The 24,952-nt window shown below is 52.9% G+C and overlaps 1 protein-coding gene across 2 annotated transcripts; it reads left to right on the top strand.

The window, feature by feature from the left end:
• Positions 1-10,980: 10,980 nt before the first annotated feature.
• Positions 10,981-20,035, top strand: FLYWCH2 (FLYWCH family member 2). Of its 2 annotated transcripts, XM_082713398.1 has the most exons (4): positions 10,995-11,204; positions 16,411-16,505; positions 16,897-17,334; positions 18,859-20,035. In XM_082713398.1, exons 3-4 carry the CDS (start codon positions 17,004-17,006, stop codon positions 18,960-18,962), a joined length of 435 nt encoding a protein of 144 aa, XP_082569524.1. In that variant the 5' UTR covers positions 10,995-11,204; positions 16,411-16,505; positions 16,897-17,003; the 3' UTR covers positions 18,963-20,035. The 2 variants fall into 2 exon arrangements, with proteins under 2 accessions (XP_082569525.1, XP_082569524.1); XM_082713399.1 differs by lacking the exon at positions 16,411-16,505 and having other exon boundaries at positions 10,981-11,204.
• Positions 20,036-24,952: the final 4,917 nt, after the last annotated feature.

The raw sequence follows: 24,952 nt of genomic DNA, 5'->3' as shown, positions 1-24,952 counted from the left end.
TAGAAAATGCCCCCACTGGGCCCCCTGTTTGGGCTTCTGTTTCAGAGTTTGGCTTCAGTAGCCCACCATTTGGGCCACCTGTTCACCCCTCACCTGACTTTAAATTTTTGCCCTTATGTGATAAATTCAGCAATAGAGGGAGTCTGCAGAATCCTTGGCCCTTACTCCCCATCCCAATAAAACCAGAACCCCAGGCCTATCTATGAGCACCCTCTCTTGTGCTGTCTCTCTCTCACTCTCATACTCTCTCTCTCCCCCGTCCTTCCTCTCTCTGCCTCCTTCCCAGCTACCTCACTCCGTGGCCCCCAGGTGCGCTAAGGAACCTCCAGGTCCAGAAAGTAAGGACACTTTTTCTTCCTTAAAATTTCCTGATGGTCATTGCTAAAGGGCATGTCAGTCATTGCCCTCCCAGGCCCAAGGTCACCTCCTCCAGGAAGTCTCCCAGGACTGAAGGCTCTAGGTCGAAAACTGCCAAGGAAAGGGTCTTTAGTTAAAAACTTTGGCTCTACCAGGTGGTGGGTATTGGAGAGGGCACGGATTGCATGGAGCACTGGGTGTGGTGCAAAAACAATGACTACTGTTACGCTGAAAAGAAATTAAAAAAAAAAAAAAAAAAAAACTTTGGCTCCAAGGATTATACTGAATACTGGGCCGGGGCTGTAGACTGAGACAGGGATTAGACACACGGGCCGGACCTGAAGCCGGGTTTGCACAAAGAGCTCAGAGAACTTTTGAGATGACCAGTATTACACCATCTCCAGCACCTGCCCCGCTGCCTGGGCCTTCACCTGGGCTCCGCTCGCAGCCGTGCAGGTGAGCCTGCCCAGGAGCCAGCTGTCACACTCTCCCTCACTCACACATGGAGTTCTTGGTTGTCTGACACACTGGGAACATTCCAGCTGCTTTCGTTTCAGAGCACGAGAAAGGACACGAAATGAAACCGGGACTGCCCGGACCCCAGAAAACAGTGACATGGGTTCAGCAAAACCCCTGCTTTTCTAAGGAGCTCCAGGAGGGAGGAGCGGAAAATGCCACTCGCAAGTCCCTTTCTGGGTCTGGCCCCGCCAGAGTCTGAGGGAACTTGTGGGGAGGGAGCTCTGCGCCCTTCTCAAGGTGACCCCAGGCGGCCTGGCAGATGGGGAGGGGGGGTCCCACGGTGGGGCGGGGGGGGGGGGGGCTGTCCTCAGGGGGGAATGAGCAGGGTCTGTGCGGGGAGGGAGGTGGAGTCTGGAGGAGGTGTTCAGCCAAGGGAGGTCCAGGTGGAAGAGAGAAGGGGTGAGGGGACACCAGAGTGAGGACTGTGGACAGCTGGGACGTCCTGGCCTTGGACTGTGTGCCTTGGAATTGGCTGGTAGGGGGCTGAGTTGGGCAGGGAGTGTCAGTGGGGGGAGGGCCTGAGGTGGTCCTTTCTGCGCCCAGCCCCCCACGCCACCCGCCTCACCTGCTCGCCCATGGAGGTAGGTGAGGCTGGTGGGGTGAGGCCCGGAGCCTACAGCCAAGAAAGAGTTCTTGAAACGACTTTGGTGTAAAAAGCTCGTTTTATTAAAGTAAGGGACAGGACTCATGGTCAGAAAGAGCTGCGGGGTTGCGAGGGGTGACTGTTATGTACTTGGGAGTTGGGGGACGTAAGAAAAAGGGAGGTTCTCAAAAAGAACTTTCCTGGGATGCCTGAGTGGCTCGGTTGGTTGGGCCGCTGCCTTCAGCTCAGATCATGATCCCAGGGTTTGGGGATCGTCGGGCTCCTTGCTCGTCAGGGAGCCTGCTTCTCTCTCCACCTCTGCCTGCTTGTGCACTCTATCGCTCTCTGACAAATAGATAAATAAAATCTTAAAAAAAAAAAAAAGAACTTTTCTGTTAAAGAGGACCCACAAGATACTGGAGGCCTGGCCATTGTCAAAGTTAAAAGTGGTTTTTTGGGGGCGCCTGGGTGGCTCAGTGGGTTAAGCCTCTGCCTTGGGCTCAGGTCATGATCCCAGGGTCCTAGGTTGAGTCCCGCATCAGGCTCTCTGCTCAGCAGGGCGCCTGCTTCCTCCTCTCTCTGTGCCTGCCTCTGCCTATCTCTGTCTGTCAAATAAATAAATAAAATCTTAAAAAAAAAAAAAGTGTTTTTTTTCCCTCTAGCATGGCAATATGAACATTGAAACAGTTGGGAGTTTCCTTCTGGAAGTCAGGTTACTGATAAGAAAGCTTTTTTCTTGTAAATCACTAAGACATTTGGAAATTGAGGGAGACTCCGGTCTTGGTTGGACTATAAAGTCTACAAGATAACCGTTGGTTTCTTTTTCTCTTAGCTTTAGGGCGGCTTAGGGCAGCACCTGAGGAATGTCACAAGTATCCAACATGGGAGGTGGGGGGGAGGGCTTGCAGGGTATCAACTCCAACTTTGTGCTCAGCTGGCCTTCTGCTTCCTCATCAAGACCATCCCCTTGAGGCTGCCTCCCCCCATTCCTGCTGGGAGGGGTGAGTTGGGAGGATGTCAGGGTTACAAGCAGCTAGATGAAACTGCCTAGTGAGCAGGGACACACCACCACTGGCAGGTGTCCCCAGATGACCCAGGGAGCAGAGGAGAGGGGCCCATGAGCCAAGCCTCAGGCTACACTCTGTGGGAGGCAGTAGGTGGCTGTCAAAGGGAGGGGAACAAGCTGGGTGCCACTGGAATTTCCCAGAGGCCAGGTTCCCCAGATAGGCCAGGGGACAGGGAGCTGACCCCAAGAGAAGTGGTCACCATCCCTAGGCAGGACAGGCAGACCTCCCTCCTCTCAGGCTTCTGCCTTCTGCCAGCACTGCCCCCTTACCCCTCTCCCAGGGCCTCAGAACAGGATGTGGGGTGGGTAGAGAGCTCCTGGTGTACTTGGGCCTGAGGGCTGTGAGGCAGTAGGTCCCCCAGCAAAGAGTCCTGAGGGACATCTGAGTACCCCCAGGCCTGCAGTCAGAGGCCCAGCAGGTCATAGGACCCTCCACAGCACATCCACCCCACACTCCAGAATGGGCCTGGGGCAGCAGCACAGGCTCCAAGGACTGCCAGCACCCTGATCTCTTGTCCAGGTGTGCCCTTCATGAAGGCTAAAAGGCTGACACCTGGCCTTGGCCTTTGGGAAACATCCAGGGTGTAGTAGATCGGAGTATGTAAGAAGGAAGACAGTGTGGGGTGTCACAGGGCTGAGCTCTGACATGTTGGGATGATGGAGGCAGGAGGAGTCCCCAAGGTGGCTGTCACCATGGTGTGACCCAAGAGGTCCCCCACGCTAAGTCAGGCCTGGCCATGCCCAGCGCCTAGCTGGGGGGATGACCAGGGCCCTGGTCATTTTCCCTGTTGACCAGGTGCACCTGGGATGACCAAAAGCCCCAGGGGCCTGTAGGGAGGGGCATCACGTCCCCCTGGACTGAGACCCCGGGACCCCCAGGATGGGGCATTCACAGCGACAAGCCAGACGCTCTTGGGTGACCCAAGGGACCCCTTGGCTCCCAAGCCCTGCTGGGGGGCGCAGGCTTGGCCAGAGCTGTGCTAGGGGAGCCTGAGGGACCCTGTGGTCAGAGCCTGGAGTCCCCTCGGCAGCCCCCCCCCCCACCTTGTGAGTCTTTCCACCAGGTGGGCCAACTGCTTCGGGCAACCAGCCTTGGGGTGGAGCTGTGGTTCCCAGGACCTGCGGAAAGTTGGATTACAAGCAGCCAAGTCCCCACCCTGGTCACCGAGGAGGGTGCAGCAGCCCTGGCATCTGCCTTGGAGCCCGTTCTTCCTGCTGAGCTGGAGGGACAGGCTCTCTCAGGGGTCCCTGTCTTTTCTCTGCTTCCTGCCCCTATCTGCCTGGGACTCTGAGCCCCATAGCCCTCTCCCGTCTCTATCGTGTGGTCACCCTGGCGTCACTGTGAGCCCCTGCACAGGGTCTGCACTGCAGCCCTCTGTGTGTTTTCTGCCGTGGGCCCCACTGCTGCAGAGAACACGGGCTCCTGCAGTAGGTCAGAGCAGGCCTGGGAGTAGCTTGGGAGCGGCCCGCAGCTGGCTGGGGTAGGGTGGGGTGCATGTGACTTCCATCCTTCACCCCGTTTTTCCTAATGTTACAGTCTAACAGAGCAGTGTAATTAACCACAGGAATGAACAGTGATACAGTCCCTTTAACTAAACGTTTTTATTTTTTATTTTTTTTAAAGATTTTATTTATTTATTTGACAGAGAGAAATCACAAGTAGATGGAGAGGCAGGCAGAGAGAGAGAGAGAGAGAGAGGGAAGCAGGCTCCCTGCTGAGCAGAGAGCCCAATGCGGGACTCGATCCCAGGACCCTGAGATCACGACCCGAGCTGAAGGCAGCGGCTTAACCCACTGAGCCACCCAGGCGCCCTAACTAAACGTTTTTAAAGGTTTACTTATTGAGAGAGAGAGAGAGAGCGCGGGCTAGTGTGCATGTGAGTGGGGGAGGGGCAGAGGGAGACAGAGAAGCAGACTCCCTGCGGAGTGGGGAGCCCAACGGGGGTGGGGGGCTTGATCCCAGGACCCCAAGATCATGGCCCAAGCTCAAGGCAGATGCTTAATTACTGTGCCACTCTTTTTTTTTTTTTTAAGATTTTATTTATTTATTTGACAGACAGAGATCACAAGTACACAGAGAAGCAGAGAGAGAGGAGAAAGCAGATTCCCTGCAGAGCAGAGATCCCGATGTGGGGCTCGATCCTAAGACTCTGGGATCATGACCAGAGCGGAAGGCAGAGGCTTTAACTCACTGAGCCACCCAGACACCACTCTATAACTAAACTTCACTGAAATTTTGCCAGGTTTTCCACTAATGTTCTTCTCTGATCCAGGATCTAACCTGTGTTTACAAGGCGTTTACGTGTCCGGTCTCCTTAGCCTCCACTAATCAATCACAGCAAGAGAATATGATTACAAACATTAGCAGTTTAAATCATATATGCATTAAATCACATGACCCCAAATTTTCATCCGTCCTGCATGATTTGAAAAATATCAACCAGGAAATTGAATGGCGTGTGGCCTCATCTGCTTGCTTGCACATCAACAATAGCTTGGCTTAAATTTCAAGCTATTAAAAAAACAACAACAAAAAAGATTCAAGCTATATTTATCCCCAGATTGAAACTAAATACATTAGGAATGAGAACCGTCTCATGTGGATAGGAGTGCCTGAACTTAAGGCACATTGGTAATTTGATTCCGTCAGCCCGCCAGCTGGAGTTCACATTTCTTCTTTGTCTATGGAAAGAGGATGACTTTTCTTTTCTTTTCTTTCTTTTTTAAAAGATTTTATTTATTTATTTATTTGACTAGACAGTCAAATAGTCAAGTAGGCAGAGAGGCAGGCAGAGAGGAGGAAGCAGGCTCTCTGCTGGGCAGAGAGCCAGATGTGGGGCTCGATCCCAGGACCCTGAGATCATGCCACCCAGGCACCCTGAGGATGACTTTTTCAACACATGTAACATCTGACTGAAAACTGAACATAGTGCAGCCAGTGGCCACTGAGTCCAATAAGGTCAGGAACCACGCAAAATAAATCAGTGACCTTTGTAAGTATTGTTTAAACAATTAGTGATTTCAGTGTGAAATGGATAATGAAAATATGCAGAAAATGCCCATCTAAAATTAAAGAACAAAAGATATTTAATTTCGCTGTCCAGTATTTAAAATGTAATTATATGGGTGCCTGGGTGGCTCAGTGGGTTGAGTCTCTGCCTTCAGCCCAGGTCATGATCTCAGGGTCCTGGGATCGAGTCCCACCCACATCGGGCTGTCTGCTCAGTGGGGAGCCTGCTTCCCCCATTCTCTCTGCCTGCCTCTCTGCCTACTTGTGATCTCTCTCTCTGTCGAATAAATAAATAAAATCTTTTTAAAAATTTAATTATGTAAAACAATTGATGGGTGCCTGGGTGGCTCAGTCTGTAGAGCAGGCAACTCTTCATCTCCAGGTTGTGGGTTCAAGCCCCATGTTGGGTATACAGATAACTGAAAAATAAAATCTTTTTTTTTTTTTTTAAAGATTTTATTTATTTGACTGAGAGAGATAGAGCGAGAGAGGGAACAAAAGCAGGGGGAGTAGGAAAAGGAGAAGCAGGCTTCCTGCCAGGCAGGGAGCCCAACCTGTGGCTTGATCCTAGAACCCTGGGATCATGACCTGAGCCAAAGGCAGATGCTTAAGGACTGAGCCACCCAGGTGCCCCTGAAAAATAATTTTTTTTGAAGACTTTATTTATTTATTTGACAGAGAGAGAGAGAGATCACAAGTAGGCAGAGAGGCAGGCAGAGAGGGGGGAGGGGAAGCAGGCTCCCTGTTGAACAGAGAGCCCAGTGCGGGGCTCCATCCCAGGACCCTGAGATCATGACCTGAGCCTAAGTCAGAGGCCAACCTACCGAGCTAACCAGGCGCCCTGGAAATTAAATCTTAAAAAAAAAAAATTCTTAAAAAATAATATATAAATGAAATTGTGGATGTGCAAAACATTTTTTCAGCTAGATAAACCTAGGTTTTCCCCCTAGGTTTATTTTCTGACTCTGCCTATCATTAGCTCTCTTACCATGATCAGCTTAATTCAAATTCTCTTAGATTCCATCTGCTCACACATAAAATGGGCTAATAATAACAACCTCACAGGATACTCACAAGATTAAAAAAGAGATGTATTTACGTACGGCATATTAGATGTTAAAGCTTATTGAGCCCTGTTTTGTGCCAGACATGTGCTAAACGATTTATACTGAATCCTCATGACATCCTCTCTTAAAGTAAAAATTCCAGTTTCTTTTAAAGAAATGAAGGCTCATAAAGATTAGTTGTTGCCCAAGGTCATACAACTAAGTATTGTGGTTGGCATCCCAAGTCCATCTTACTTACTCTACATCCTGTGTTCTTTTTTTAAAATTGAAATATAATTAACACAAATGTTATATTAGTTTACATGTCCACTATATTGGTTCAACAATTCCATCCATTCGTGTTCACCAGGATACCTATGCTCAGTGTCACCAAGCAACTGTCTTTCTTTTTTTTTAATTATTTATTTTTAAAAAGATTTTATTTCCCCATTCAACAGAGAACATGAGCACAAGCAGGGAGAGAGAGGGAGAGAAGCAGCCTCCCTGCTCTAGCAGGGAGGGGACATGATCCCACGACCCCGGGATCACAACCTGAGCTGAAGGCAGACGCCCATCTGACTGAGCCACCCAGGTGCCCCAACAAGCAAAAAGCAACATTCTTATGACATTATTGGCTGTGTAGCTCTCATGCTCAGCACTTAAAACACAAATTTGTGCCTCTGATCTTTTATTTCCTTCATCCATTCTCCCATCCACCTACCCAGTAAAAAACCATTTTGAGGGAGCAGTTTTAATGAAGCTGCCATTTTGATTGTTCATTTCTTCTGTTTAAACTGAGATTTAACTTTGAAAAGTTGAAAATAGAGCTACCCTATGACCAAGCAATTGCAGTCTTAGGTATTTACCCCAAAGATGCAAATGTAGGGATCCAAAGGGGCACCTGCACCCCAATGTTTATAGCAGCAATGTTCACAGTAGCCAAACTATGGAAAGAGCCCAGATGTCCATTGATAGATGAATGGATAAATAAGGTGTGGTGTATGTATACAATGGAATATTACTCAGCCATCAAAAAAAATCTTGCCATTTCTAATGCCCTGGATGGATCTAGAGGGTATTATGCTAAGTGAGATTAGTCAGTCAAAGACAAATACCAGTGATTTCACTCATGTGGAATTTAAGAAACAAAACAGGATTATAGGGGGAGAGAGGGAAAAAGATGAAATCAGAAAGGGAGACAAACTGTGAAAGACTAGGAAAGTCTGGGAAACAACCTGAGGTTTGTTGGATGGGAGGGGCGGGGTGTGGGGGGATGGGGTAACTGGGTGATGGAATGAGCCCTGGGTGTTATATGCAGCTGATGAGTTACTAAACACTACCTCTGAAACTAATAATATATGTTAATAATTGAATTTAAATAAAAAATAGAGATTTAAATCACATGTTTTAAATTCACCATTTTAGAGTGTAAAATTCAGTGGGTGTTTTTTCTTTTATTTATTTATTTAAAAAAGATTTTATTTATTTATTTGACAGACAGATCACAAGTAGGCAGAGAGGCAGGCAGAGAAGAGAAGGGAGGAAGCAGGCTCCCCGCTGAGCAGAGAGCCCCATGTGAGCTTGATCCAGGACCCTGGGATCATGACCTGAACCGAAGGCAATGGCTTTAACCCACTGAGCCACCCAGGCACCATGGGGGTTTTTTTCTTTTAAAGATTTTATGTATTTGACACAGAGAGAGAGCATAAGCAGGAGGAGTGGCAGGCAGAGGGAGAGGGAGAAGCAGGCTCCCCAGTGAGCTGGGAGCTCCACAGGGGGCTTGATCCCAGGACACTGGGATCATGACTTGAGCCAAAAAAACTTAAATGACTGAGCCACCCAGGTGCCCCTTTTAAAAAATATTTTATTTATTTAGGGACGCCTGGGTGGCTCAGTTGGTAGGTGTCTGCCTTTGGCTTGGGTTATGGTCTCAGGGTCCTGGGATCAAGCCCCTTGCGGGGCTCCCTGCTCACTGGGGAGCCTGCTTCTTCCTCTCCCACTTCCCAGGCTTGTGTTCCCTCTCTCGCTGTGTCTCTCTCTGTCAAATAAATAAAGCCTTTTTAAAAAGGATTTTTTTTTATTTATTTATTTGAAAGAGAGAGAGAAAGCAGGAGATGGGGGAAGTTCAGAAGGAGAAGCCGCCCCCCACTGAGCTGGGAGCCCCCCCAGTGCAGACTGATCCTGGGACTCCGGGATCATGACCTGGGCCCAAGGCAGTCCCCAACTTACTGGGCCGCCCAGGTACCCCTCCAAGATTTTGTTTTGTTTGGTTTTTAAAGTTTACTTATTGAAGTAATCTCTACCCCCAACCGTGCAGCTCTCAGGACCCCGAAATGCAGTCACAGGTCCCTCTACTTAGCCAGACAAGTGCCTCCAATTCAGTGATTTTCCGTGTATTCTGAAGGCTGTGTGGCCGTCACCATTATTTAATTCCAAAACATTTTCATCACACCAGAATGGAAGTCCACACCCATTAACAGTCTGTGAGTCCCTTCAACGAGCCCCAGCCCCAGGCAATCACTAATACACTTCGTGCCTAGATGGAGTTACCGATTGCGGACATTTCATGTCAGTGGAATCAGGCAAGATTTGTCCTTTGGCTGAATGACACTGCACTGTGGGCACAGACATGTTTATCATTCATCACTCGATGAACACTCGACTCACTTCACATTTGCTTTAGTGTTATTTATAATAATTCAAAAACGCCTGGTGGCTAAATCCGTGTCACTTCCGAGTAGGTCGAGGAGCGACACTGCGATGAAATGAAGTCGGACGTCTAAACAGGAGGTCCTTTGGGGCGCCTGGGTGGCTCAGTGGGTTAAAGCCTCTGCCTCCGCCTCCGGCTCCGGCTCAGGTCATGATCCCAGAGTCCTCGGGTCGAGCCCCGCATCCGGCTCTCTGCTCACTGGGGAGCCTGCTTCCTCCTCTGCCTCTCTGCCTACTTGTGATCTCTGTTTGTCAAATAAATAAATGAAATCTTTAAAAAAAGAAAAAAATAAACAGGAGGTCCTTCAGTTATTCAATATTTATTCAATTATTCCGGTGACGACCGGACGAACAGAATAGCCCCAGACCCCTGTGTACGCGACCTAAGACACCCCTGCCACGGCGGCCCGAGGCCGGCAGGGGGCGCGCGCGGTCCGCAGGCCGCTGTCCCCCAGCCTCCTGGGCATAGGCACTCGAACCCCGAGGGTTCCTGCGTAACCACCTGCAGCGCCCCCTCCCCCGGGTCGCATCTCCCTGTCGCGTGCTCCACCCACGCAACAGCCCTCCCGTCACTGTTTATTCCCACTGCTGCTCGCCCGCTCCCCTGACAGAAGCTCTAGCGCACCCAAGCAGGGGTCTCTGGGAATTTGGGTCCCTGAGACTTCCCTGTGGATCTGGAGCTGGTGGAGAACAGAGACGGGCCGGGAGTCGGAGGACCCGCCGGCCCCACGGGACCCGCACCTGCAGCTGCCCGGAGCCGGGGGCTGGGGTACTTTCAGCAGCAGCTGTAGGGCAACAGCCGGGAGGCGCAGGGGTGGGGGTGTCAGGGCAGCGGGGGTTTCTGGAGAGGGGCAGCGTCTTCGCTCCGCAAAGGCTGAGGTAGCGCAGGCGGAAGGCGGCGGGCTCCGGCCTGGCGAAGGGGAGCGGGCGGAGGGAAGGGTCCCTCCGGGGCTGGGAAGGTCCCCGCGGGGCTGGGAAGGGTCGCGGTGAGCGGAGGGGCCCGGGAGCCGTGCGGAGTGGAGGCGGGGGCGTCCCCGCACCTGGGGCAGGCTATGGGCCACCTGGCGGCAGTTGAGCTGATGCTGGGGCGGCTCAGGCCGCCTCCCGCCGAGCGTCCAGGAAAACAGCTCCACGCTGTAGTCTGGGTCCCCACCGCACTAGGTAGTCGGAGAACGACAAGCGTCCGGCGCCTGTGGGCTGTGGGTGGGGCTGGACCTGTGGGCGAGGGAGGGATCCGTGGACCAGTGAGTAGGGGCTGGTGGGCGGGGGAGGGACCAGTGGGCCAGGGAGGAGGGACCGGTGGGCCAGGGAGGAGGAGCTGGACCGAAGGGCAAGGGAGGGGCTGGTGGGCGAGGGAGGGACCTGTGGTGAGGATGCTGCGTCAAGGATATTGGGCTGAGCGGAGCCAGCGGTTTCACTGAGCATGACAGCCTGCGCTCGCTCAGGCAAGTGACAGGCGCGATCGAGGCCTTTAAACAAAAGCTCTGATTTCCTTCGCCGCAAGCAGGCGTCAAACCCCGGGAGAATCCCGGGGTCTGAGTCAAAGCCACCCTCTGATGCTGGGAGAGCCCCGCCCAGCGCTGGATTCCAGGCCCGCTGCTCGCTGGCGCTCCGCCCCCGGGCGCTGCCGTCCAATCCCGGGTTGCTCCCGCCTCCTATGCGAGCTGTGACCCCGCCTCCGCACGCGGATTGGTCAGGGCGCCAGTTCGGCTCCGCGCGGCGAAGACCCGGAGCATGGAAATTCGCCCAAGGAATGCCCCCGCCCAGCCCTGCTGCGCATGCTCGCTCGGTGACCCCAGCTTGAGGTGACGGCCCGAACCGAGGCGTGTCCCCAAGCAGGAGGTTGCGGGACCTGCTGCGGTTCGGTCGCCGGAGAGGGAGGGCTCTGCTGCCGCCGCCGTCCAGCCGCGCCCGGTGAGGACGGGCCCCAGCGGGCCAGGGAGGGTCCCGGGTCCCACGGCGTCCCCGGCCCTCCCCGGGATCCCTAGGGCTGCTGATGCTGGGAGGGGGGTCACCCGGATCTGCATCCGGGAGCTCAGGCCGCCTCCTTCCTCCTGGCTCTTCCTTCCCCCATCCCACCCCACTCCGGACTGAGACCTGACGCCCCCAGTCAAGGGTGCCGGCACTGGTCTGCCTTTCCTTGACCACACCCAGTACTGCCCCCCTCCCAGCAGACACCCTCAGCCGCGTCCCACTCTGGCAGTTGGAGTTGTGAGATATTGGGGCGGGGGGGGAACCCCCCGGAGGCTTGCTGACGAGATGGTGATTCTAACCGTGGGGGAGGGGCCATTTGGGTGCCGCACGGACAGGTCTGATGACAAATTACAATTACAAAATACAGCTACCCAAGGGCCAGGGCGCTGAGGGGAAGGAGGGGGCATTACCTGAAATTCCCACGGTGGGCAGGGTCTCCCCCATGTACCACAGACTAGCAGCCCTTGACCTTTTTTGGATCACTGCTGCCTTGAGACTCTCCCTGTGGGAGACAGTCCTGTGGGAGCCGCGTGGGACAGCGATGATCTAGGGCATAGCTGCCAGCACCCCCAGGAGTTGGCTAACAGCATCCCCTTGCCTCCTGCTATTCAGAACCGCTGCCAAATTCGCCACTGTTCCCGTGATACATGGGGAACCAGCCCGGAGAGGGTAAGAGGTTTTGTGGTCATGGTGAGGGCACAGATGCTGGTGGATGTTGGTGGCATTTTCCTCCCATATGTGTGGAGGTACTTCTCTTGAGCCCTAGTCAGTGGCCAGGCAGGGTTCACGCCTTCCAGAGCCTCAGGAACAAGGGATTGGACTTTGTATTAGTTACCTATTGCTGCTGTAACAAATAATCTCAAATGTAGATGCCTTAAGTGACACAGCTTTGTAACAGTCTTATAGCTCTGGAGGTCTGAAGTCTGACGTGGGACTCATGGGGTCAAGACCAGGTACCCGTTGAGCTGTGTCCCTTCCCGGAAGCTCCAGGAGAGACAATGTGCTCCTTAGTCTTCTTCCTCCTGGACACCTCAGGAGGAAGCCTGCCACTCCCCACCAACCCTGCCTCCTCCTTCAAAGCCCGCACCATCCAGGCTCTCTGACCCTGCTTCCATCCTGCTTTCTCCTTCCCTCTTCTGCCTTCCTTTTGTATTTTTTAGGACCCTTGTGATTGGACCCACCAGGGTCACCAAGCTGCTCTCCTGCTTCAGTAACTTTCACGCCATCTGAAGACTTTGCCCTGTAGGTTCCAGGGATTAGGACCATTAAGCCATGATTCTGCTTCCCAGCGTCTCAGGGCCTCCTGCCAGTTCCTAACGTTGTATGATTTGAGGTTCACACTGAGCCATCTTGACACTTCTGGGTCGGCTTTGTGCAGACCCATGTCATGACATCGGGTTAGGATGAGTGGGTGACTGGAGGTCAATGGTGATTTCAAACCATGGGATTTCACATGAAAAGAGGGAGGGTGTCAAGTGAGGGGAGTGCACTATTAATACCTTTGCTCTTTTTAATTCATTTCTACATCGCTTTTAAAAAACTCTGTTAATTCAGGGTGCCTGGGTGGCTCAGTTGGTTAAGCGTCCAACTCTGGATCTCAGCTCAGGTCATGATCTTAGGGTTGTGACCCCTGTGTTTTATTTTTATTTTATTTTCTTATTAAAAAATAAAATAAAAATTCTGTTCCTTCAGGGAGCTTTCACTGAGTGAAATTTAGCTTTCAAAAAATATATATTAGGCTTAAAATAGATACCTTTCAGGTCTTCCCTCCACACCTAGAAAATTGCTAGAAGGATGACTCCAGAAAAGAGGCTGATCCAGCCAAAGGACATGTCTACTCCTGTTCATGGAGAGATGGATAAAAGTTCAACCCATGAACTAGCAATTACAGACTTCCCACGGGAAGGGCCTATGGCTCTCGAAGTATCAGAGCCAAATGGGGTATTGGTTAAAAAAAAAAAAAAAAAAGTGGCTTCTCAAGCCCATCTCCAGACACCTTGAGTGGGGGTGGTAGGGGGAGTGGTTCTGGAGTGTGCATTTGTCCCAAGAACCCCAGTGATCCTTAGGTATGGTGAAGTTGGGAGACCACTGGTTGTAGATTTCATTTCCCTTTTTCCTTATATCTAACAGTTTTATGAAGCTAATTCTCATCCTGTGGAGCTCCCTCTCTCACCAGGTACAATTCAGCTGCTTTTGATTTATTCATAATGTTGTGCAACCATCGCCACGGTCAGTTTTAGAAGAAGCTCTCCCTGCTGGCAGCCACTCCTCATTCTCCTGCTCCCCCCCAACCCCTGCCCCAGCCCACCACACAGCTACTGTCTCCAAGGACAGATAGTTCCACTCTACAGATTGTCTTGTCTCTAGGTCATTTTATGTACATGGAATCCTATGCTACATGATCTTTAATGACTGGCCTCTTTGACTCAGCATAATCTTTTTTTTTTTTTTAAGATTTTATTTATTTATTTGACAGACAGAGATCACAAGTAGGCAGAGAGGCAGGCAGAGAGAGAGGAGGAAGCAGGCTCCCTGCTGAGCAGAGAGCCCAATGTGGGACTCGATCCCAGGACCCTGAGATCATGACCTGAGCCGAAGGCAGCGGCTTAACCCACTGAGCCACCCAGGTGCCCCGACTCAGCATAATCTTTTAAAGGTTCACCCATGTTGTAGCACAATTTTTTTAAATTGCCAGACAATATTCGATTGTATGGGTAGGCTATCTTTTATCCAATCAGGTGCTGATGGTTAATTGAATTGTTTCCACTTTCTGGTGACAGTGATTAATACTGCTGTGAACAGGGGCGCCTGGGTGGCTCAGTGGGTTAAGCCGCTGCCTTCGGCTCAGGTCATGATCTCAGGGTCCTGAGACCGAGGCCCACATCGGGCTCTCTGCTCAGCGGGGAGCCTGCTTCCTCCTCTCTGTCTTCCTGCCTCTGCCTGCTTGTGATCTCTCTCTGTCAAATAAATAAATAAAATCTTTTTAAAAAAAATTCTGGTGTGAACATTCACATACAGCTTTTTAAAAGATTATTATTTATTTGTTAGAGAGAGAGAGAGAGTGCAAGCAGGGGGAGTGGGAGAGGAAGAAGGGCTCCCTGCTCAGCAGGGAGCCCGATGCAGGACTTGATCCCAGAACCCCGGGATCATGACCTGAGCCAAAGGTAGACACTTAACCGACTGAGCCACCCAGGTACCCCTAACAAACTTTTTTTTTAAGATTATTTCAGAGAGAGGTGGGGAGTGCAGGGGAGAGGGGCAGAAGGAGAATGAGAGGGAATTCCAAGCAGACTCTGCTCTGAGTACAGAGCCCGATGTGGGGCTCAATCTTACAATCCCGAGATCATAACCCCAGCCAAAACCAGGAGTCAGATGCTTAAATGACTGCACCACCCAGGCGCCCCTCGTGGACAGGTGTTTATGTGGACACTTGATTCTGGTTCCCTTATGCATGTACTTGGAATGGAATTGCTGGGTTACGTGATAACTTTGTGCTCAGTGTTTCGAGAAGCCGCTGACATCCCCATTATTAGTGTAAGAGGCTTCTAGTTTCTCCTCATCCAAACCAACACTTGTTATCGGGTGTGTGTGTGTGTGTTTGTTTTATTATGTCCATCCTGGTGGTGTGAAGCCGTCTGTCATGGTTTTACCCGGTGTTCCTCTCATGACGAACGACGTTGAGCATCACATATGCTTACTGGCCATTTGTATTTCTTCTTCGGAGAAAGGCTTATTCAGCACTTTTGCCCATTTTTAAATTGGGTTGTTAGTCTTTTTGTTATTGAGTGTGGAATTCATAAATTCCACATACAATTCCCTCATCAGAAATAAGAGTAGCAAAAATTCTTTCCCACTCTGTGGGCTGTCTTGAGCCTCTGGATGGTGTCCTCTGGTGTCCTCCCACAAAAGTATTGAAGTTTGGTGGGGGTCCAGTATCTCTTTCTTCTTTGGTCACATATACTTTTTTTTTTTTTTAAAGATTTTATTTATTTATTTGACAGACAGAGATCACAAGTAGGTAGAGAGGCAGGCAGAGAGAGAGAGGAGGAAGCAGGCTTTCTGCGGAGCAGACAGCCCGATGTGGGGCTCGATCCCAGGACACCGGGATCCTGACCTGAGCCGAAGGCAGAGGCTTTAACCCACTGAGCCACACAGGCGCCCCAACTTTTCATGTCATGTTGAAGAAAGCTTTGCCCGATTTAAGGTCATGAACATTTACTCCTCTCTCTCCTTTTTTTCCTTAAGAGTATTTTAAAGTTAATGCTTGTATGTGGTGTGAGGAAGGGGTCCAACGCTACGGGCTTGCATCCCCAGGTCCAGGGGAAGCCTGCAAGCCTGAAGAGTGGGCTGGCTCCAGAAGATGTGCACTGAAGCGATCTGTGTGTGGGTTGGGTCGGATGGCCTGGGCTGGGGCTTCCGCCATCAACTTTTCTGCCCAGAGTGGCTCTAGCAGGGGAGGCTTTGGCCATGTCTTTTCTGTGGCTGGTCCCCACGTTCCTCCAGGACTGCTATGCACACTGGGGGACAGGATGGGCGGGGCAGAGAAGGACGGTGCTGGGGAAGCAGAGGTTGGCTTTGTCCCAGGGCTGAACTGGGGGGCTGGGGACAAGAGGGATACAGAGACACTGATCCCAGGGGTGCCTTGGTCAGGTGACCCATTACCAGGTGGATTTCCTTGAGGGCTCACCCACTGCGGGGGTGGGTCTCCATGTCTGTCACAGCCCAAGAGGTCTCTGCGTTTATGTCTAGTGGCCAAGGGACTGGAGATGAGCGGTTGCAGGGGACAAGGCACCCTAATCGCATCCTTGACTCCTCTCACGGATGGGGTCTTGGAAAACTTCGGAAATCGGGGCATGCTCCCCTCAGGCCATGTGTGTTGGGAAGGGTTCCAGGAAACAGTGAGGACCGTAAACCGGGTTGATAAACTGGGTCGGGGGCAGGTAAGTATCTGTGAGCCTTCCGTTGCCGGGATGCCGAGAAGGGCAGGGGAGATCCCTGCTAAGGATGAGGTCTTGTTTCTGGGCTAACACTGTACACTGAGAAAGACCCTGCCATCTGCCCACCACTCAGGTGCCCCCAAAAGTCCACTCCACACTCCACACTCCACTCCAGGGGCCCCTGTAATACGTCCTTTCTGCTTCTCCAGCCCAGAAGCCAGGGGTCCTGGAGTGACTGAGGATTCTCTGCACACCTCTACCACCTTGTCTCTTCCCAGCTGAGGCAGCGCCAGCCCCGGCTCAGGTACAAGGTCACTGCCCTCTGGGCGTCCCGGCATCTCTCGAGTGCTGCATGGTCCAGGGCCTCTGGCCCAGGCTGGGGGACAGATCAGGCTGTGAGTCCAGACAGTCCCGCCTCTCAGAGCCAGACGTCTCCTTTGTGGTCTGCAGAGTGCCTGCGGGTGCCCAGCTCCGTCTCCCTGTGACACAGTGTCAGGAGGAGGGACATCGGGTATCCTGGGAGGGTCCGGGACCTGAGCGCATCACCCGCGTGCTGGTCTCAAGCTTAGTGCTCAGGAAGGCCAGTTACCGTCATCCTGGATGAGGCACACCAGGTCCTGTGCGGGGTCGGGCTCTAGAACCCCCTCCACTCGACTCCTGGCTCTGCACTTCATGGATTTTGCCTCCTTCCTTAGGACAGAGCCCCTGGACTGCCAGCTTCCTGAGCAGGGAGGAGGAGGACGACGAGAACTCCACCTGCTGGGTCCTGAGCGTGGTCACAGGGACGACCCATCATCCCAGAATGCCCCTGCCGGAGCCCAGCGAGCAGGAGGGCGAGAGTGTGAAGTCTGGCCAGGAGCCGTCCCCGGAGTCCTCTCAGCCAAGCACAGATGTTGTCCCCGCTGCACCCAGGAAGCCCAGAAAGTTCTCCAAACTGGTTCTGCTGACGGCCTCTAAGGACAGTGCCAAGGTGGCAGGGGCCAAGCGCAAAGGAGTGCACTGCGTCATGTCCCTGGGGGTGCCCGCCCCTGCCACCCTCGCCAGAGCCCTCCTCAAGATCCATCCTGAGGCTCAGAGGGCCATTGAGGCGCCCCCCCAGGAGCCTGAGCAGAAACGCAGCAAGCCGGACATAGGTGAGGCCCCGGCAGTCATAGCACGCACTGTGTGAGGAAGACCTTCCCGAGGCAGGATGTCCCCTGACACCCGGGAACCTGGGATCCAGAGGCCGGGCTGGCTTTGGACGGCGTGCATGTGCTGTCCACACTACACCTCAGTGTAGGACCTGCGTGTCTCTAGGCCTCCACACACGTGTGTCTGTGTGTGTATTGGCCTGGGAGGGTGAGCTTGTGTGTCCCTCCAGGTGTGTCTTTGTGGGTCCTGGGCCTATTTCTGTCCATTCTGCTCTTATGTGTCTATGTGTTTGTGTGTCTCTGAGGCCCCAGGCAGGGCCCCCCATGCCCCACCCGGCTTGCTGCAGGCAACACTGGAACATGGATGCATTCTTTGAGTATGGGGTCCTGAGGGGTGCTTGAGGGAGGGAATGCCCAGTAGCTGGGGAAGAGATGAGCTGGGTTTCTTCCCAGCTGGAAGTGGGGTCTGCTGGACCCTGAGGAGACGGGGACCATAAAACCACCATTTGCTGCCTGTGAACAGGTGGCCTCCTTGGAGCCAGCCAGGGCACTCGGCCTCGGCAGTGCAGGGGGCCCCACGCGCTGATGGAAGGGAGGAGTGAGTGGTCTGAAGTCCTAGGGGATTCCTAGTCCACGGCTTCCCTCGAGTTTCGGGGGACCCAAGGGAGCCCTCAGCTTCCTTCAACGGCTAGATGGGAGCCAAGCTCAAGAAGTGGAGGCCCCGCCACAGCCCATCCAGCTCACCCTTGAGTGGTCCTGCTGGCCAGTCCTGCTCCCAGTGCGCCCTCGAGTCCGCCTGCTGCCTCCCACCAGTCCCAGGGGTGGAGGGAGCAGGACCCATGATCTGTAGGGAGGTGGGACTCACGGAGCTAAGTCACCACTCTGAGGCCACCAGCTGGTCATGGCAGAGGGTAGAGAAGGGAGTGTCAGGCCAGAGCCTGTTCTTCTCTGGGAGTTGGGCTGTGGGCCATCCCCTGGTCCCTTCCACCCCGTCTCAGACCTCTGCATGCTTCTCAGATCTGCCTGGGCTCTTGGACCACAAGGGCCCCACCCACCCACCACGGCCCCTTGGCAGGAATAAAAACGAAGCCACCAGTCCTCAGCTAGAGGGCTGGAGGGCAGAGCTAGGACTATGTTTCAGCCCCACAGACTCCCCTAGGCAGGTGCTTTTGGGCAGTGAACAGCCCCGTCAGCCTGTCACCCTGCGTCCACCTCCAGGCCTGGTCCCCAGACTTTCCCACCTCTTACACCATTCCAGGCCCGGTGGTGGGGGTAGCAGTGAAGCTTTCTTGTTCTCAGCCCAGATCTGGCCCAAAGTTCCCTGGAAATGACTTTAACAGCCTCTTTGTCCCTGGCCTGGTGGCTGTGGGGAGCATGTCTCTGAAATCAGCTCTGATTTCTGAAACTCAGCCAGTGGCATCCCACAACATCCCCCTGCTGGGCTGAGAGCTTCAGGCTGTGGGTTACCCCCACCTCCCGCTGCCCTTTTCCTTGGATACCAGCCTGACCCACTCCCTTCTCTTCCAGACGGAAAAGAAGATGGAAGGTTGGCAGGGCAGTCTGCCCCCAGGACCGAGGTGGTGGGGGAGGAGCCCATCGCAGATGCTGTCATGCCCAACACGCTCCTGTAACTCTGACAAACACGGGTATGCCCTTACTGGATCAATGAACTTGGCTGTGACTTTCGCTGGGGACCCAGTTGCAACTGATTTTCACTCTCAGATATTTGTGTAATGTTTTCCAAATCAAGTATAAATTACTTTTATAAACAGAAAAAAAAAAAACAACTCAAACAGGATCAAAGAAGCTATATGCTAGGTCCCATTATGGGCAGGTTTTAAACCCTTCTGTGGTCCTTTGAGACCCCACTTGCAAAGGACCCACGTGGGTCCTTTGAGAGGCCCACCAGCCCTCCCAGGGCTCTTTCCCAGGACCCCAGCCCCTCCGCCTGGAGAGCCATCACTGGCCCACAGACTAGGTAGGGTCTCTGAATTTTCTCCTTCCTGCTGCTCCTGGCCTGAAAGGGGGACATTGGGACCCCCCCAGGCCTGAGCCCCTGGGCAGGCTTTCTGGCCCCTCCCTGATCGTCCCTCCCACGCCTGTTCCCAGGAGGCTTCAGCCTGCTGGTGCCAGATCATCAGGAGGCTCACCTCCTCCAGGAAGCCCACCACCTGACAGCTTCCCCCACCCCTCATGGGGGCCTGTGTTCGTGGCTGCCGGGGGTTCTGCCGGGGAGGGTGTGGGCCTGCAGTATGGCAGGCAGATCCCAACAGAAGTGTACGATACCCCTACCATGTTCCTTCTGGGGGTGTTTTGGGGGCTGAGATTCCTGGGCACCCAAGCCCCTCCCCTCCATTCACCCTGGGTGTCACCCCTGGAGGCCCCCCCACAGGAAAGGCTTAGTTCAGCCTCCTTCACCTCCCGTGGTCTTCGTTTTGTGAAAACTGCCATCAGACAAAGGAAACAGATTATTTCTAAAAAGTTGAGACCAGAGGCCTTACGTTTTTGAACATAATTTTTCCGAATTTAGCCTGTATCTATGGACCCCTCTAGGCAAAGGGAGTTCCTCAGCCCCCTTCTGGCCCAGCTCCTCCTTGGTTACCCCTGTATCCCTCCAGTGTGGTTGTTACATTTATATTCTGTAACCATCCTTTGAAACGTTCCTTTGTCTTCATTTGATATTTAAATAGATTCCCGCTCCCCACCATGTTTCTCCTTTCCTGTGGCTCTGGGTCATCCCCTTGGTGGGCTGGTGGTCAGTTGATAAGAAGGTTGGAGGAGTTGGTGGTGGGGCGCCCCCTGAAGGCAGAGTGAAGAAGGCGTTGGGGGGACAGGGGGCTGGCTAGGGGTGACTTGATGCGGCTGGGCCTGCTGTCCCTGCTGTCCTGGCCGCTGGCAGTACATGGTGGGCAGTGGCTCTGGGTCTGGGGGCTGGGAGCCCATAGGGAGGATTCCAGGGTCATGATGGGGAGTGGGTGGCTGGGGAAGGATTTACACAGATGAGGGACAGGGTTAGCCTCATTTTACAAAGCCCGCAGGCACCATGAAGGGAACGGACTAGAAGCGTCCAATGTGGCTTCTGAAAGGCTGGCAAGGAGGCCACCACAGCCTTAAGGGAGAGGAGATAGGGGAGGTCGTGGTGCTGGCAAGACCTGACATTGGGTCAGTGACCAGTTGTCCCATCTGGGAGGGACAGTGTCGGCAATCAGGAGGAGAGTTGATGTGTTCCTGTGAAGAGTGGTTCCCTCAGATGTTAGAGCAGAAGATCCTCAGAGGTCACAGAGGTAAGTAAGCGCTGGGTCTCTGCACTCTATGCGTGTATGGGGTCTTCATTATAGAGCGAAGGGGGCTCTGAGTCAAGAGTCAGAGTACCTGTGAGGCTCCATCTGTTCAGCTCAGGTCACCATCTCAGGGCCATGAGATGGAACCCCACTGGGCGTGGAGTATGCTTAAGATTCTCTCCCTCTATCTCTCCCTTCTCCTGCCCTCCCCTTAAAAAAAAAAAATAAATAGGATGACTATACACTTCCTTCCAAACATAATTTAATACTCTTCGAACTGAAAAAAAAAGGGGGGGTGGGTAATTCATGTTCATTGAAATAAATACATACCGATTATGGAAAATATATTACAGATATCTCCAGTCACTCATCTAGATATGTCTATAATATATATTTTTTAAGATTTTATTTATTTCTTTACAGAGAGAGAGAGGTCACAGCAGGTGGGGGAGGGTGGGGAAGCAGGCTCTCTGCTGAGCAGAGAGAGAGATGCAGGGCTCCATCCCAGGAACCTGAGATCATGACCTGAGCAGAAGGCAGAGTCTCAACCCACTGAGCTACCCAGGCGCACCCATGATATTTTTCATATTCAGAAAACTGGGATGATCCAGGTAATTTTCTCTTAATCCATTACGAATGTGTTCCCAACCCGGTTTTACGGACTGCAGCACGCCGCTACGGGGACGGGAGCCCATGCATCCCGCACACCTGCCGCGGCTGCACCCGGTCCTCTCCAGCTGATCAGCAATCCCGTAAATTGCCCTGAATTTTCCTGGGACGAAGCTCTAGAAGGGAGACCGCGTCTCACGGGGAGGACCACCAATGGGAGTTGGTGGTCCCATGCTCCCCGCGGGACGAAGGGCCCGCCCCCAGCGTCCTTGCCCCCGGCACCCGCGCGGTCTCCGAGAAGATGGTAATCAGAACTGCGACAGCGGCAGCACGCTTCGCGTCTCGGGCGAGCACGGTCTCCGTGCGCTGGCTTCGCGCCGCGCGCACCGGGGCCGAGGCGGTCGGTAGCCGGCAGGGGGCGCGCGCGGCCCGCAGGCCTCGGTCCAGGAGCCTTCCCAGCAGAACGAGCGCGCTCCGGCTCCCATCTGCCTTCCGCAGCGCTGGGCTTAGGCGCTTGAGCCCCGAGGGTTCCTGCGTAACCACCTGCAGCGCCCCCTCCCCCGGGTCGCATCTCCCTGTCGCACTCTCCACCCACGCAACAGCCCTCCCGTCACTGTTTGTTCCCACTGCTGCTCGCCTGCTCCCCCGACAGAACTCTAGCGCACCGGAGCAGGGGTCTCTGTGAATTTGGGTCCCGAGACGTCCCTGTGGATTCGGGGCTGGTGGAGAACAGAGACTGGCCGGGAGTCGGAGGACCGGCCGGCCCCACGGGACCCGCACCTGCACCTACCTGGAGCCGGGGTCTGGGGTCCTTCCAGCAGCAGCTGTAGGGCAACAGCAGGGAGGCTCAGGGGTGGGGGTGTCAGGGCAGCGGGGGTTTCTGGAGAGGGGCAGCGTCTTCGCTCCTCAAAGGCTCCGCGCAGCCGGATGGCGGCGGGCTCCCGCCCGGCGAAGGGGAGCGGGCGGATCAAGGGGTCCCCGCGGGGCTGGGAAGGGTCGCGGTGAGCGGAGGGGCCCGGGAGCCGTGCTGAGTGGAGGCGGGGGCGTCCCCGCATCTGGGGCGGGCGAGGGGCCACATGGCCGCAGTTGAGCTGATGCTGGAGCCGCTCAGGCCGCCTCCGGCCAAGTGTCCAGGAAAGCAGCTCCACGCTGTAGTTTGGGTCCCCACCGCACTAGGTAGTCGGAGAACAAGCGTGCGGCGCCTGTGGGCTGTGGGTGGGGCTGGACCTGTGCGCGAGGGAGGGACCCGTGGACGGGGGAGGAGAGGCTGGTGGACGAGGGAGGGACCAGTGGGCCAGGGAGGAGGATCCTGAGATCTACCACCTAAGCCGAAATCCAGAGTCAGCCCCTAACCGATTGTGTTACCCAGGCACCCCTGTCTGCCGTTTTGTTTCCATAATTTCACACCTATAGGAAAGTTGCAAAACGTGTAAAAACATTCCTATCTGCTCTTCACCCAGATTTCCCAAATGTTAGGAAGAAAACCAGCCACGCGGCAGTATTTATAATAGCGGGATTTAGAACCGCAACGTTCACCAAGAAAAGAACTACGGGCGCCTGGGTGGCTCAGGGGGTTAAGCCTCTGCCTTTGGCTCAGGTCATGGTCCCAGGCTGCTGGGATAGAGCCCCACATCGGGCTCTTTGCCCAGCAGGGAGCCTGCTTCTCCGTCTCTCTCTGCCTGCCTCTCTGCCTACTTGTGATTTCTCTCTGTCAAATAAATAAAATCTTAAAAAAAAAAAAACTAAACTAAATTGTGTAGCCAATGGTACAGAAATACTGTAACAATAGGGCGTGGTTTACAATGTAGAGTTTAGTGAAAAGGCAGAGACCCAGGAAAATAATTGCTGTGCAGTGTTTTCTCAATGATGTAAAATTTAAAATAGAGATTTGTTTCCAAAAGGATGGAAAAGAGTGGCTTCTGGCTGAGTCTGTTAAGCTTCAGCCCCTTGATTTCTGCTCAGGTCATGATCTTGGGGGTGGTGAGATCCAGCCCATGTCCTACACTGCACTCACTCAGTGCAGAGTCAACTTGAGATTCTCTACCTCTCCCCCTCCTCCCAGTCTCCTCTCTTTCTCTCTCTAAATGAATCCATAAATAAGATCTTTTTAAAAAGTTTAGAATATGATACTAGAAACAGAAGGAACCAGAACAGCCAAAACCATCCTGAAAACAAAATTGGGGGTGCCTGGCTGGCTCAGTGGGTTAAGCTCAGGTCATGATCTCGGGGTCCTGGGATGGAGCCCACATTGGGCTCTCTGCTCAGTGGGGAGCCTGCTTCCCCCTCTTCCTCTTCCTGCCTCTCTGCCTACTTGTGGTCTCTCTCTGTCAAATATATATATATTTTTTTAAAGAACAGAGTTGGAGAACTCACACTCTCTGATTTCAAAACTCAAAGGAGCAGTAATCAAGACAGTGTGGTATCGTGTAAAAAGAGCCATAGATCAATGAAATAAAGGGGAGTCCAGAAATAAACCCTCTGATTTATGGCCAACTGAGTTTCACTGAGGGCACCAAAACTACCAAATGGGGGGAACAAGTGTCATTCTCAACAAATGGTAGTGGGACCACTAGGATATCTACGTGCATAAGAATGAAGTTGGAACCCTACCTCACCCCATATTAAAAAAAAAAAAAAAACTGAAAATGGGTCTAAGACTCAAATGTTAAGAGTTAAAATCTAAAACTCCTAAAATACATATGGAGTAAATCTTTGTGAATGGGGATTAAGCAGTGATTTTTTTTTTATAAATTTGTGCCATTTTTAAAAAGATTTTATTTATTTATTTGAAAGACAGAGATCACAAATAGGCAGAGAGACAGGCAGAGGGAGAGAGGAGGAAGCAGGCTCCCTGCTGAGCAGAGAGCCTGATGTGGGGCTCAATCCCAGAACCCTGGGATCATGATCTGAGCTGAAGGCAGAGGCTTTCACCCACTGAGCCACCCAGGCACCCCGGGCACTGATTTCTTTTAAGAATTGTATTCACTTATTTGAGAGAAAGAGAGAGCATGAGCAAGGGGGAGGGGCAGACTCCCCTTGGAGAAGGGAGCCCCATTAGGGGCTCAATCCCAGGACCCTGGGGCCGGACCTGAGTCAAAGGCAGATGCTTAACTAACTGAGCCATCCAGGCAACCCTAAACAGTGATTTCTTAGATATGACACCAAAAACACAAGCCACAACAGCAAAAAGTGAAATTCCGTTGTTTTTGTTGTTCAGTTTGGGCACTGGGGGAGTAAAATCGTCATGCTTTCAGAATGTATTGGCTAAATCACAGGGGTGAAAAGTGCAGTCTAGGGAGTACAGTGATAGTGTAATAACCTTGCATAGTGACAGGTCTGATTATGCTCATCGTGATGTGCTGTTGCCTAGTGTATAGAATTGTTCAGTCACTGTGTTGTACACCTGACATTGATATAACATTGTCAGCCAGACTTCAATAAGAAAAGCAAAGTGTAAAACAAGCGATTAACAATAAATATGGGACAGCTGGGCACCAGGGTGTTGCAGTCCATTAAGCATCTGCCTTGGGCTGGGGTCTCATGATCTTGGGGTCCTGGGATTGAGCTCTCTGCTCAGCAGCAAGTCTACTTCTCCCTCTTCCTCTGTGATCTCTCTCAGTCTCTCTCAAGTAAATGTATAAAATCTTAAAAGAAAAAATTAAAAAACCCAGGCTAAGTGAAATAAGTCAGACATAAAACCCCACATATTGTATGATTCCATATATATAGGC

This window comes from Mustela nivalis, assembly GCF_964662115.1.
Source record: "Mustela nivalis genome assembly, chromosome: 19".
Lineage (NCBI taxonomy): Eukaryota > Metazoa > Chordata > Mammalia > Carnivora > Mustelidae > Mustela > Mustela nivalis.
The sequence above is the reverse complement of the archived record's forward strand: the minus strand, read 5'-3'. Positions and strand labels throughout refer to the sequence as shown.

What these genes read in the sequence shown, in the direction of transcription:
- FLYWCH2 (XM_082713399.1), top strand. Translation starts at nt 17,004, where the DNA reads ATGCCCCTGCCGGAGCCCAGCGAGCAGGAGGGCGAGAGTGTGAAGTCT. An exon ending in ACGCAGCAAGCCGGACATAG is followed by an intron (nt 17,335 to 18,858) that starts GTGAGGCCCCGG and finishes CTTCTCTTCCAG; the next exon opens with ACGGAAAAGAAGATGGAAGG.